This window comes from Xenopus laevis, chromosome 3S (assembly GCF_017654675.1).
Source record: "Xenopus laevis strain J_2021 chromosome 3S, Xenopus_laevis_v10.1, whole genome shotgun sequence".
NCBI classification, from domain to species: Eukaryota; Metazoa; Chordata; class Amphibia; order Anura; family Pipidae; genus Xenopus; species Xenopus laevis.
Genome location: NC_054376.1, coordinates 94,990,857 through 95,006,377, shown reverse-complemented (window position 1 = coordinate 95,006,377; position 15,521 = coordinate 94,990,857). Strand labels below are relative to the sequence as shown.

Here is a 15,521-nt window from a genome sequence, read left to right as displayed (position 1 = left end):
GTTCCACGTTGCATATGGTTTGTCACATAGCAACGTGTCAGCTCCAGACGCGTTGTGGCGTTCTAGCCTAACAGTACATATAACAACATACACATGTTATCCATCCTCATATATTTGCTTCATTACTTTAGAAAACATTGCTCTAGACCTACTGACAACTTCATACTGCGTCTGGTTTGTAATAAGTAGGACAAACAGTAGATATTGCACCTATTAAATATTAAAGACAATCTGACTGCAAAAATAAAAACAACCACTTAAAAAAACTAATTATATATATAGTATAGTATATTATCCAAACCATACATAGTATTTTTATGACTGTTAAAATTTATCAAATATGAAATAAACCTGAGTCTCCTAGAATTTTAGCCTCAGCCACCTTTAGCTTTACATGCCAATACCATCCCCTTTTTGTGGACTATTTATCCGGCCAACTAAATAAAACACTGGGAACAAGCATAAGCTTAAATCTGAAAATAAGCAAGTATTTACAGAAATACATAGAAAGAGTTGGAAGCTGTCACATAACTTAGTGTCAGAATTTACTTACAGAAAACCCTTCAAGCCTTTGCATTCAACCAACCAATTAATTGACACCAAGCTGAAATCCCTTGAGTTGCCCTGCCCTTTGATTTGATTATCACCCACAACCTACCTCTTTGAGGCTACTAGTGGAGCTTATTTTCTCACATTTAATGTATTGCTATTTACAGAAAAAATAAGACCACCTATTTCCCTTTATATATTGCCTGTTGGAAATATTTTTTTTATGTCATTCTATAATGAAGATACTACCATTTCTGTTTGTATGTTTTACATTCCCCCAGAGAAGAAAAGTTTCCATCTTATCCATCTTATCTCGGTCCACAATGTTGTCATTCTTGACCTACCCATACATATTGCAATATGTTCACATAATACTGCACCCTACTGGGAAAGAGAGAAACAACAGACTTCCTCATAGTTTGGAACTTTGGGCTAGTTCTGCTCTCTTTGCATGTTCTCCTCATAAATAAAAGGGTTACCCATGGGTATCACCCTAAAATTTACAGACAGGTTAATTGATCCCTGATAACACTGACTATCACCATAACCAGTGTCCCAGGCATAAGAACATGAGCCCAACTTTGCCCCTCAAGTCGTATTAATTTACCTGCTGCACCAGAAGCAACAACTTTTGCAGTCTGTCCTTTGTACCTTGCACTGTATTAAAAATCAGCTTCAAGATGTGGTGATCAGCATAGTTGTGTGCAAGGTAGGCAATACAGGTATGGGGTCTCTTTTTCCAGAATGCCAGGACCTGTCATTTGGATCTTCATACCTTAAGTCTACTAAAAACATGTAACCATTACATAAACCCAATATTTTTAAACATTTGATTTATTTAGATGAAATAAAATCTGTGGGATGGCCTTCCTGTAATTCTCAGCTTTCTGGATAAAGGGTTTCCGGATAAAGAATCCAATATCTGTATTACTGTTTAAGCATAAACCAATTGTTTTTATGGGATGAGTAGGGTATTTTTAGTATAGCAGTTCATTGGAAACTTAACCCATGTTGACCCACCAACCTGAAGAATATTTTTGTAATAGTTCAATGTAAAATGTACTATTAGTTTGCTAATACTATAGCAGTGGTGTTTTCTCACTGTGCCGTTTTTTTCCCACTGGAACAATGTGAAAGGATATCATGTAGCATTTTTATAGTCAGATATCAAGCAATTAAAAAAGCTTAATACTTAAGCATGTCTTGTAATAGTCTTTGTGTAATAAATTATCAAGTCATATTATGCACAAAGATTATGTTAATAGAATCATGTTTATAATTTCTAAAATTAGAAGCCACGTGTAAGGAAGCTCTGCCAGGCTATAGTAGAATATGTTTGGTGCTAGCAAAACAAAAAAACTGCATTTTTTTATCCAAACCAAGACAGAATCATTCATTAAATAGTCATTTAATTTCCTTTGCAAAAAAATATTTTTTAACAAAGTAATGCAATGCACAATAAAATGTTTTGTTTTTATTTAACACAGAGCCTGAGCAGCCACAAGAACTGAGAACCTTCAATATTTCATCACAGTCCTTTTCACTATCCTGGAAGCAACCATCAGGGTGGGTGGAAACATATCAAGTGGATCTTTTTCCTCCACATGGCTTTGTTACTGTCAGAGATCTCGGAGGAGGGGAGTATCAGGTATTTTTTCATTATAGTTTGTGGATGGGCAACTTTTGTTTACACTCTGAGCTCATTGGAACATTCTTTGCAGAGCTGACCAACCATGAAGCTAGCTTCCCATGCTTTTAATGCAGAATGCATACAAAGTTATCTATGCTAAATTTGTAATAGAAATTTCAACGTGAGGAGCTTGCTACCTTAACAACAATTTTTTATTTTCTTTATTTTTTTTGAAGTCTATCATGATCCTCCAGCCAGTCACCCCGGAGTTCATGAATAGTTTAACAAAGGAATGGGTGTGCTATTGAGTAATACAGGCTCATTAATTGTGCACTGTGCAGGCAGTCTTAGCTTTAAATCATTAATGCAGAAAACATTTCCCTGTAAAGCCATCAAAAAGACATAGGAACAATTCTTCCACTTTCTGAAAAGTAAAATAATGATTACCTTTCCTGTTGTTTTTCTTCTGCTTCTGTGGAGAGCTGCAGACATACAGGTATGCTGTTTAAACTAACCAATACAGATCACACTTTGTCTTTCATTGTTTTTAAATGAGAACATAGAGCTGTGCAGGAAAGAGTATTTGTGTGAATGCCAGGCAATGTTTATCTGCTTTTTCTTGGATACATTTGAACATGGAAATATTCTTTGCTGATTTTGTTTTTTTATTGCCTAAATCTATCCATCATAGTGGAAGTGCTGTACAGGAGCAGATTGTTTTTCTAGGAATCTGTGATACTGTGCAAAATACCAAAGTGGAAAGGTTTCCAGTAAGGAGTGGTGCTTGACTGTGAGTTTCACCTAATACTTCATTTAATGTGTATCTTTCTGACATTTCAGGCAGATGTATCCAGCCTTGCTCCTGGTACAGCCTTCACTGTCACAGTTTCTTCTGTGTCCTCTTCAGCCTTTAGTTCACCTGTCAGCAGATCGGTGGTTACCAATGAGACCAGTAAGTTTATTTTTGCTTTCAGTAAATATATGATATTTGTGCAAAGTTGGCTTATTCTTAAACTAAATGCACACACACACACTAACACACACACACACATATATATATATAAAATGTATTCTATGAAGGCCTAATGTAATGCAAATTTGTTAAGGGACTGTAGTTCAGCATTTTATTGAGGAATTAGGGCTTATGTCTAGGTGCATTCAGTATTAAGTCAGATATATTGATTGCTTAGAGACGTGTTCGCAACTGTCTAGCCTAGCAGAGCATACAGTACAGTTAATAATTGTATTCCGCAAAGTGCATTGAAATTTTAGATATGTAAAACTAACTTGCTATAATTAAAACTTGTGTTAAAATGCCTCCCCAGGATAACTTTTAAATATGAACTGAAAGGGGCTTAAAAGTCCAGCTGTATAATTCGTAAGTGTTTGGGTATTTTTATAGAGACAGAATATAACCTACAGTACCTCCAATGCTTTTTGAAACAACAGTGACAAATACTGTGATATTTTGTTTTAATGCATTACTTCATCTCTAAATTAAGATGCTCTCTCCTAATGGATCGGTCACGTGAACAAGTTCCAGTTTGAGGAGAGTCAGTATAAGGCTTTGGGGAGGAGATTTTGTAACTCAGATTGAAATAAAATACTGCATTTGTTAAACGTAACTTCCCCAAATCAGATGTATTTAAAAGAAAAACATACTGAGCTAATGTTTCTGGCCAATATTTATGAGACAAATAGAAGATTAATTTCACGTTTATATTCTCATCCATTGCAACATTAACGGGTATCTCTTATTGTTTGTTCTTTGAACTGACAAACTTATTTAACATGTACAGTATTTTGATGCAAAACATCATAATTGCTAGAAACAAACAGACACTGAAGCACTTGTACATTGTTTAGAATATTACATTTTTTGCATTCCTCTTAAAGAATGTTTCTCGTGTTTCTTAAAGTGTTTAATCATTTCTTGTAATTCTGCAGTTGGAAGACAAGGCTCATGTTAAACACACTAGCTTCTGATTATGTATTTTTTTAAAAAGCTCATGCAAAAAATGTATTTTTATGAAGAATGTACAGTAAAAGGTTTCATTTAGTTCTTCTACTCTATTATAGTAAGTGCATGGGCCTTTTTATTATTTTAGTTCCCGGACCTCCAATATCTTTAGCTGGAGAAAGAGTTGGCTCTGCAGGAATTCTCCTTTCCTGGAATGTACCACGAAACCCAAATGGGAAGATCCTAGCGTACTATGTCATTTTCAGAGAAGTTTGTCCATGGATACAGTCCACTTATATCGAAGCAGCAACAAAACCTGACAGTCTGGAAGTTCTTTTGACAAGCTTGACCCCTGGAACAACATATGAAATAAAGGTATTATTTATTTGATTGTATTTCAGATACTCATTGATGCCCAAAGTAAAATATTTATAGTTACTGTATGCATTAAATCTAGCATTCTACTGATAATATATATTCTGTCTGCAAATGGACAACATGTAATATTAATATACACCCTGCAGTATGCTTTGGAGTTTACCCCAAAGACGCTTAAACATACAATTGTCATGAACAGGACTTTGCTTGTAGATGCAGCAGACATACCCATTATATTACCTTTGGTTTTCTGGCTTAACCTAAATCAAAGGATATCAAATTATATGAATTCATTAGTATTTTAAAAGTGCATTCAGCTTCAAAATGTGCATCATGAATTACTAGATAACCTTATATATACTTTTTTCTTATGCAGTTAAAAGCTTCAAAGCTTTGGAAGTGTCAGATAATTTCTCTGCAGATTCCAACACTGTGTTTTGTTAATAATTTTGGAGATGTCACTTCGAACAACAATAAAGACCGTATTGATGTAGCTTAGACAGTTTAGGTGATTGGTATATTTTGGTATAATCTGATTTTTTGACTGACTTCTAAAAATGCATCAAAATAAAGCACCTAGCACAGACAAACACTTTGAGGGCCAGCCTCAACAAATCATTGTGTTGAGACTGACTACATACAGGACAAGGAAAGCCTAATTAACTAGAGTGGTGTTAAATGTTAGGCATCACCCAGTGAATTCACGTTTTTCTGCAGGGCCAGTGGTTCTGTTCAACAAAAACTGTACCAGCTCTAAGGAGGCAACACTTTCCTGTCTCTTCTAGTCATTCCTCTGTGAGTTAGACTTGAACATGCACAATGGAGTAAAATATTCTAGTTTCACACTACTGTACATGCACAAGTCTATTCTTAATTAAGGACACCTGTGAGAGAGAGGTAAGATGGTGGCACCTCTTTAGAAAGCTTTGCAGGCCAGTTAATTTTTTTTCTGAAAGGGAGCACTGGCCCAAGAAAACAATGGGAGGGGTGCCAAATATTTTGGCACTCCTCAAGGGATTAGGCTTTCCAGGTTCTTTAATGGTTTAGTTAGTGTGCCAGCTAATGCAATATTTCTGCCAACAATGGCTGTTATTAATGCAAAGTATATAAAAAGCTCTTTTGGCTGTAAGCAAGAAAGTGTTATGCCCCTGAAATATTGTGCTTTTTTGCACATGTTCTACATTCAGTAGAAGCACTTTAGAATGTTTTATTCAGCCTGCATGGCACTCGGCTCCATAATAACAGAGTGGTTACTCACTACAGATGCGTGTCACTGCAATATTTCTCAGTATTTAATTAAACAATAGAAACAATAGAATGTCTGTTTTGGTTCAGAAACATCTGCTTTGAATGCTAAATATGAAGCTGGTACAGTTTTGGTCTTGGCCCTGTTCCAGGTTTGGAACTAAAATAAGTTTTTTAGCTGTTTTTCAAAAAGCATGCTATCCTCTGGATTATGGCATTAAATATACAGCATATGAAATGTACAATTGCTATTCTGCAAGTAGATAATTTATGAGATAAAGATGCTGCACAGGGCCAGGCCAAGCTGACCGGGCACCTTAACATAATCAATATCTGAATGAAAAGAATGAAACAGGAGGGTGATTTAGATAAGCTGTTTGCTGACAATGTCTTGGGATCTACTGATCACCAGCTAAAGGTCTACTGGTAGATCCCAATCTACGTTTTGGACACCCCTGGTCTAAGTGGACAAGGAAAGAGCACCTGAATGAACTTTTATACCATTATTTGTGCAAATGTGTGTGTAAATTTTATAATTATTTGATTTGTATCCATAATCAAACTTTAGAAGGGCAGAAATAGACAGACAGTCTAGTATAAACAGAGTAGTTCTTAAAAGTGTTAATCTACAGTTTTACAGATTCTTTCTCTGCAATTCCTGGACTACAGTTCAGATAACCTTATATAACATACTGGAATTGGGAGTTTTAGTTGGGCAGTAGTGACATGTGGGTTGACAAAATGTTGACCAGCACCCAACTCCAACTCAGCCTCTCGAATCCCTGACCCAGCCTGACTTGACAAGCCATGATTAATTATATATCCACACCCAACCTGTGATGTCACCAGAAGTAAAATGGGAAGGGGCAGGTAGAATAATCTAAATAAGCAACCAGCAGTCAGCCCAAGGAGGAGTATTTGGCACACCAAGTAGTGATGGGAGGATTTGCGCCGTTTCGATTTGCAGGGAAATTTGCGAAACGGCTCTGGCGAAATGGCTCCGGCATCTCGTTTTTGACACTGGCAAATTTTCGCTAGCGAATTGTCATGCCCGTTTCATGAATTTATTTGCTGGTGGCAGATCGTGCAAATTCGCCCATCACTAACACCAAGTAGTGTTTTGCTGGCAGAAACCTTCCAATCCATGGATAAACCCACAAGTTTCAGGCTGGAATATACATTACTATTGTACAGCATTTGGGTGGAGAAACACCGCTATGTGAAGGCTTATGTTCCCTTAGCCCAAAATTAGTATAAATTATAATGCATATAAATGAATATGAAACACATACAGATCTCAAATTATACTTCATGCTACCATTAATTGTCACTCTGTAGAAAACCAAATAAATTGGTCTTACCTCTTTAAAGCTGTAACTGTACTGCCATGATGTGAAAGTCTCACTGAACTACAGTAGAACTCCGATTTTACAACCACCTGATTTTACTTTTTTCCTGGAATTGATATTGTTTTGTTCAAGCATGCTGCATTTTTTCTTTCCTGGATTAAACTTTTCAGGGAATATACAGCTTTTTAAACAATCCCCTGGGAAGCATAAGATTGGAATACTACTCTATGTTAAATCCACAAAGCTATTGCTATGGCAGAGCCATCAGCCATCTACTTTTATACCTGCAATACATTTTTGTTGATCAGAGGCCAATAAAAAATGTGGCATTTATGACAAAGCAGGCAGATTTGTATAGATTTGTATATGCATGTCCCTCATAAATACTGTGGTGGCAAAGTAGGCATCACTGTTTTTACAGTGTGAGCACAGATTTCTGAGCTCACATCTTTTGCACATTGCTTCCTGCCCTGCACAGAGTAAATGTGCCCTCAAAACTTCTGATGGTAAATCCTTCCCTATCTCTCCTGTAGGTTTACGGGAGCTCAAAATATGCACCGTTGTTCTGAAAGTTACCACTAGAGCCAACTCTGTCAGTTGGAATTGTTTAGGTACCTAAAGACCATTACACAGGACATCTTTTTTAGTGGAGGAATCCTGTGCATATTGTAAAATACATGCCATCCATGTGTAATTAATGTTATTAATAGGGAAAACAATTTTTCCATCAAAAGGTGGCAACCTTAACGGTGACACATGCCATGTTGGGATCAAAGTTGATCTGTCCTGTATGAAAATGTTATCTGCAGATGCATGATATGGGCAAGTGCATGTTGCAGATTAAGATGTGAAGATGAGCCGCAGCTTTTCTTGACTTTCAGCAGTTCTGATCATTTGTGTGTTTGCCCAAATGAATGAAACAAGGGAAGGTGGTCATGAATGTGTATGGCCATTTGCATGGTATTGTATTGGCCCAAAGGTTAATTGGTTGGATACCTTATGGGATCAGCCAGTGAATGGCCACCTTAATTGTAAAATATTTAAATATATAGCTGAGCTATGGTACATTCAACAAGCCTTTAATGTGTTATATAAGAATATATTTATTATTTTAGTAAGAAATTAGGTTTAGGGCTGAGCACCACCCCTAATCAGGCTACTACCACTTATTAAAGGAAAGCAACGACTTGATTGGCAAATGCACTAGGTCAATTTAGCACCTATTCTTGTAAATCAGCCCCAGTTTGTAGAACACCAGAAAAGAGGACTTGCTCCCTGCTAAATTTGGTCAAACAAGAATTTCTATCCAGTGCTAGTGTCTGTATGATAGAGCCAATAGTTCCATGTTATTAAAAGAAAGCAAAAGCTGGTGCAGGAAATTCTCTTCATACCAATGCCGTAGCAATATGTCCAGTAACTTTTATCCATCTATGGTTTTCTTGGACATCTAATATCTTCTTTTGTATTTTCCTGCAGTTACTCTGTGCATTTAATATACAGGTATGGGACCTGTTATCCAAAAAGCTCGGGACCTGGGGTTTTCCGGATAATAATTTGGGTCTTCATGCCTTAAGTCTACTAGAAATTCATTTAAACATTAAATAAACCCAATAGGCTGGTTTTGCTTCCAATAAGGATTAATTATATCTTAGTTGGGATCATGTACAAGCTACTGTTTTATTATTACAGAGAAAAAGGAAATCATTTTTAAAAATTTGGATTATTTGGATAAAATGGAGTCTATGGGAGCCATTCCGTAATTCTGAGCTTTCAGGATATCGGGTTTTCAGATAAGGGATCCTATACCTATACTAGCATCAATTATAAAAGTGGCAGATTTTCTCAACTGCTAACTGTCCCATGGACTTGAAACCGTGCATAAAGCTACTAAAACATGAAATATACTTCATGTACCTAGAGAAATAAATTTAAAAATCTCTCTGGATTATATACACTTTTGTCTGCCAATTTTGTGTTGTTGGATTCCTAGGCCTTTCTGATTAAGATAAGCAGACAAGCAGACAATTCTAAGAAACATTCCATTTCTTAGCCTGTGATGTGTTTAGTGTTTATATGTTTTATACTTACTAATACAGGTATTATCTGGAAACGCATTATCCAGAAAGCTTCAAATTACAGGAAAGCCGTCTCCCATAAACTCCTTTTTATACAAATCAAACAAATCTAAAACAAATTCCTTTTTGTTTATAATAATAAAACAGCACCTTGCACTGTAACTTATTAATCCTTATTGGAGGCAAAACAGCCCTATTTGAATTCTAGTTCATGTTTAAAGGATTTATTTAGTAAACTTAAGGTATGAAGATCCATATTATTGAAATATTCCTTATCCAGAACACCTCAGGTTCTGAGCATTCTGAAGAACAGAATTTGCATTCTGTGCATCTTCACATATCAAATTGTACGACTATGTTTGGTATTAAGGAGTAATATTTTGACATTGTACAACTGTATTCAGGTGTTTAATAAAACAGCAGTATGCTTGAGGTTACTTGACCATAGTGTCTCATGTATTGGTATATACTGTATATGTGTGTTTGTCAATTTTTTTTAATGCTTTGGCAATATATAACATTAGGCTCGACATAAGTATTAGAGTCAGAATAAATGTGATGGAAAGCAAGGGAAATTGCATCACCTTTATTGAAGATAGAGGTGGGTTATTTACAAATGGAGCATACCCCAAGTGCTAGACTGCTAAAGGGTATGGTTTTCTAAAAACTTGCTGAGCTCTGCATCTTCCACCATAGAGCACTTTGCTAGCAGGGGTAAGGGGGCTCTGTCTCTGTAACAGGTTTCAGGAGTACTATGCAGCTGCTGGCAATTTCTAATATGTGCATCTAATTTAAAGTAAAAGTGGGAACCAAGGGATGCCTATGATCCTTCCCCGGCATGGGTACAAAACTGCCAAATACAGGTAATGCTGTATTCATCAGGAAAGCACCGGTCCTTGTGCTTCATATTGGAGCTTGAGGGTGCTTACAGCTGGGCAGATGGCTTGATGCTATCTGAAATAACCCTTTGTATTTCAACGTTACACTGGATTATTTAAATATAGTTTAAAACAATCATTCACTGAGGGACTAAAGGGTGCTTAAATCTTTCTAAGTTAGTTTGCTGCAGGTATGGGAGCAGACATTCGCTGAGGGACTAAATTTATTGGATAGGACTAAACAGTTTTTCCAGTCATATTTTAAATTTTTAGTGCTAATGTTTAGATGTGGTGTGAGCATCAAAATGCTGTTTATGAACATTGTAAGAAACCCATCCAAATTCTGAAAATGACTACTGAAACAAAAACAATGGACACTGGCTTTAAGTGAAGAAAAGAAGACAGAGAGCAGAAAGGTGTTGTAAAGTTGTTATACATTAAGCTGTGCTGTAGGATGGAAATTAATGTATCGCTAGTTGTTTCGGGTTTCAGAGGAGACAGGATAAGAAGGGGATTAATATTTGAATTTGAGTTGGGTGAATATGGGTGGGCCATTTTGAGCTATCTACCTACCACTAGTAACATCAGGCAGAAACATAATATCTGGGTTTTAGCCCAGCAGTAAAAGAACAATGGCAATGTGTAAAATACAGTATTAAGAATAAAATGTAGCTTAAGCTTTGGTTTTAGGGCCTTACATCTATGTAAGGCACTAGGGAAGGGCGAATTTTTTCACCTTGTTTCGCCTAGGAAAGTACGTCCATAGACTTGTATGGCGCTGTGCATCAAAAAAAAATGACACATGTCAAAAAGAAATGATGCGCGTCAAAAAATTTTTGACACCCATACACTTTAATGGGCGTCAGCGTCATTTTTTGGCGAAATTAAACGGGTCAATATCACTATAAGGCACTAAAAAAGTTTTAACAATTGTCTTTTTTTTTCCCTAAAGGTGGCTGCAGAAAACAGTGCTGGCAATGGATCATTCAGTGAATCTTTTCTATTTCAGACTGCAGAAAGTGGCAAGTACACTGGTTTTTATGTTATGTTTTGGGGGTTTGTTATAGAAATAATTCCTAATCCTATTTTATGATGTTAGTCAAGCAAAATACATTTCCCTTACACTATAAAAAAATATTGAAATCTTGTGTTTATTAGTCTTGGTATTCACAATCTCAGTAGACAGGCAGGTGCCATTTTGAAGACACTGTTATTAAGGCAAACTTTGCATAATCCCAAAATCTTATGTGCCAGAATGGGGCACCTGATACCCATGTCTATGCACTGGCTACACAATTAGATGGTTGGAGGGCGGGGGAATGTGGGGAGTGCAGTGAAATCTAGTAAGTGCAGAATGGAAAGTGAAAGTCATTGCCTGCCCCGTCCCTATGCCTAATGCATACAGGAGGGGCAGGTAATATATGATTGACAGCTGAGACTTTTAGAAGAGTTGGAATGGATGTTTAAATAACAAAAAGAATTTGGGTTTAATGTTTAATCTGAAAAGAATTTATACAGCTTTTCATGTCTGGTTGACTGGTCGACTTTAAGTCATCTAAACTTTAACAGGTAATTAGCACATTTTTTTTATTCCTTAAAAATAATTATATTTTCATTTCTTTTACTATTCCATCTCAACACCCTGGGGCAGATTTCCCAAAAATGTAATTATCAAGTTATTTTTTAATATGAAAAAAACCCTTAAAAATGCTTATTTATATATAAAAAAAAGAATCAAAACTCAATAGCAGTAAAACGTGAAAAAATGCAGTGACATCAGATTTATAATTTTCAATAAGTCTGTCTGTATGAACCTGTCAGCTTTTAAATATTTTTAATGAGTTTTTTGTGCTTAATTAATATCAAATATTTGAGTTTTGGAAACAAATTTTTGCCACAGAAAAACTTGAATTGTGGTAAAACCGCAAATTTGAATGTTGATAACTTTGCCCCCAGAGTTGAGATTGTTATTCATTTAGTAGCAATGGTTGCAAATTCACCCAGGGATGGACTTGTGGTAAGGACACATTGGACAAACATACCTTTGTATTGGCATAAAGATGAATTTCTGTTTATCCCCGCCAAAAGAAAAAAAAAGAGGCATCTTCTTGTGATTACTGTTTTACCACTGGTGTTTCACATTCTTTCCAATACAAACTATTTTTCAGACATATTGACGCTCATGCAAGTTAGTGTGGATGACATAACGTCCCATGTGTTTTCTTAAATTCAAGGGTGCGTCTAAGATTAAGAACATTTTCTCTATCCAGTTTTTTTCTCAGTGTTACCTTGAGATACGGTTGTTAGAATACAATGTATAGTAATAGTAGTCTAAGGGGCAAATTCTCTTAACTCTGAAAATTCGCCAGCGATGTCTTCGCTCACAGCGCAACACTTCGCCATGCGTAGATTTGCCAGGACAATGCTAATTTACTAAAATCCGAAGTTGCGTCCAGGGAGCCGAACGCTGGCGAAGTTGCTGTAGCGTTACTGCGCCAAGCAAAGCGACGTTGCGCTAGCATTGACTTATTTACATATGGTGGGAAGTTAAAGTTGAATGGATGTATATGTGGCAGCAAATACATTACACTACACAAGCCCGGGAAACCTTAATAAAATAAAGTTGTTATAATGCCCTACATATGAACCCAGGGTATAGTTTATGTGCCATATGTTAGGAAATGTAGGGGGGAAGCCAGTTACCCCCCAAAAAAATTACACTTTTGCAGCCTATCACCCTGAAAAAAAGGAAAAGACACTAGCCTTTTTTGGGACTTGGAAAAATTTCCAAAATTTGCGTAGTTATGTCCATTTGCCAGAGCGCAAATTAGTCTGGTGTTAGGGAGCGAAGTATTGCTAGACTCTATCTACTTCGCTAGCAAAGTTACGCCGGCGACCATTAGTAAATCGGCGAAATTTCCGAAATTTCGCCAGCGTTAGTCACTTCGCCCTTTAGTAAATTTGCCCCTAAGTGGGAATCAATTCCTAGTTCTCCCCATAGTTCACCACTTTGTGTTAGTCATATATACTGCTATAATTAAATTTATATATTGAGCATTTCTTCGTGGTGTGATCTCTGTTCTAGCACAATGTACAGATGTGCAGTACTCTAGACACAATAAATATCGTATATTTTCTGGTTGGCATGGGGATGTCAGATACACTGGCTTGATAAAGTGGCAAAAGCTGTAATTTTGACAGCATTTCCTACCAGATAGGATTAGATGTGAGGAATAAAACACAGACGCATTCTCTGTATACCAGTTTAAGCCTTGTATTCTGGTCTTGTATCTTTATTTATCTCTTAAATTTGATTTGAACCAGCTGCACATCTTCATTTCTTCACTATAAGAATTTATTATATTTGGCTACTTTATAATATTTGCTTTGACAGAAAGAAACATTTCTGTAGTGATAAGGCATATGATATGTTACTTGCAAAACAGCCTTAACTGAGAGCAGGAGAACCAAAGACCCAGAGTCTAGCATAATAATACCTGCTGTGCAAAGAATGCAGTGCAATAAAACAGCTTCTAGAACAACAACTTATTTTGAAAATATGTCATGATTTTAACTCAGGGGTCTATCAAAATTGCTGCATTGATTTCCAACCCATATCATAGTGTACATACATTCCCCACAGTCATTGTATGGCCTTTAAAGAAATTTTCACAGCAGCTAGGCCAAGGATGACATCTTTGCTCCTTCATTATTTAATATTACTATTGAGTGTCTATTGCACATCTAGCTAATGCAGAGATAAGGGCTGAAGCCTGTTGGAAAATATTTTAGATATTTACCTTAACACTATAGGCAATATACAGAGTCTTTGTTATGTTCTAAAATATAGTCAATAAATGCTCCAGTTATTACTTATTGTTATTCACTGTTAATGTATATTTTATTGGAGAAATATAGCCCTGGATATTTATTGTGTGCCACTGACTTGGTTATTGTGCCATTTTTTCTGTTATATTTATTTATAGTTGCTTGAAGTACTCTCTAAGAGGGTTATTTATCAAAGTCTGATTTTTTTTCTGGTTCGAATTTTAAATGGGAAAACCATAATTTTTATTCGTAGAAAAAAACAATTCTGTGATTTATTAAACCCCAATGGTGTTAAAAGTCTGAATAAAAATTACTCCATCTCAGACCTGCCAAGTTCAATGGCAGATGTCCCAAAGATATCCTCATTTGTTATGGGTTTCTGAAAAAGTTGTGGTATTCGGGCATCAAATCCGAAAAGGTATTTTTGAATCAAATCGGAAAAAGTTGCAGATTTACATTTTTTACGATCTTATTGAGACTTTTCCTGCACAAGTATTTTTCGGGAAAATTTAATAAGTATGGGGGAAAGTCAGTGTGGAGAGGCTATCCAAAAATAGTTAGATACATTTGGATTTTGATAAATAACCCCCAAGTGTATGATAAATTGATTCTGTGTTCATATAATAGGTACTCTTTTGAACATGCATTTTGGATTTAGGACCATTTACTTTCTGTGTAATGTATAAAAATAAGTGTCTGAGTTAGACCTTTTATTGGGTCTAATCAAACAAATATTCTTATGGGTTGTGGCTGTTCTGAAATCATTATTTCTTCTATTATGGCATTGAGTACATATTTACATATGTGCCCCAGGTTAGTATTACCCATATATATTAAAAGATACAGAAACTCATAGCTTTTATTAGTCAGTTGTTTAAAAGCAAACATCTTATAAGATGCTATCACCTTTTGGATGCTCTTGGTAGGATTATAGACAAATGGCAGGGGACCTTTTTACCCATAAAGTGGATCACCGTACCAGAGGCCACCCCTTCAGACTAGAAGAAAAGAACTTTCATTTGACGCAACGTAGGGGGTTCTTCACAGTCAGGACAGTGAGGTTGTGGAATGCACTGCCGGGTGATGTTGTGATGGCTGATTCAGTTAATGACTATAAGAATGGCTTGGATGATTTTTTGGACAGACATAATATCAAAGGCTATTGTGATACTAAACTCTATAGTTAGTATAGGTATGGGTATATAGAATTTATGTGAAAGTAGGGAGGGGTGTGTGTATGGATGCTGGGTTTTCATTTGGAGGGGTTGAATTTGATGGACTTTGTCTTTTTTCAACTCAATTTAACTATGTAACTATGTAACTATATTTTGCCTTTCTTTCCTATCCATTAAATTGGCATAAAGAATTTTATTTACTGGCCAGGCTGGTTAAATACTAGGCAGTTGGCATCTCTAGATATAGGTGATTAAACCATTAACAAACTTTGCACCTTTTATTAAATAATTGTTGTGTGTCTTAATTATCATGAATGCAATGAAATCCTTGGACCAATAATGTTTTAAGGGTTTTTATACATATTCTCATTCTGTCTTCTCTCACGGAATGGTGATTTAGGGAGCCTTTTTTATATATTGGTCAAAAATTAAGACAAGATCCAAGGAGTCCCCT

At 36.1% G+C, this 15,521-nt stretch overlaps 1 protein-coding gene across 1 annotated transcript in view; it reads left to right on the top strand.

The window, feature by feature from the left end:
- LOC108712382 (phosphatidylinositol phosphatase PTPRQ-like) overlaps positions 1-15,521 on the top strand; it is a 197,893-nt gene that overhangs the window by 76,219 nt on the left and 106,153 nt on the right. Inside the window, exons 26-29 of the mRNA XM_041587767.1 lie at positions 2,037-2,197; positions 3,020-3,131; positions 4,288-4,514; positions 11,017-11,086. Coding sequence (XP_041443701.1) covers positions 2,037-2,197; positions 3,020-3,131; positions 4,288-4,514; positions 11,017-11,086 — 570 coding nt within the window. The remainder of the gene's footprint in view (positions 1-2,036; positions 2,198-3,019; positions 3,132-4,287; positions 4,515-11,016; positions 11,087-15,521) is intronic.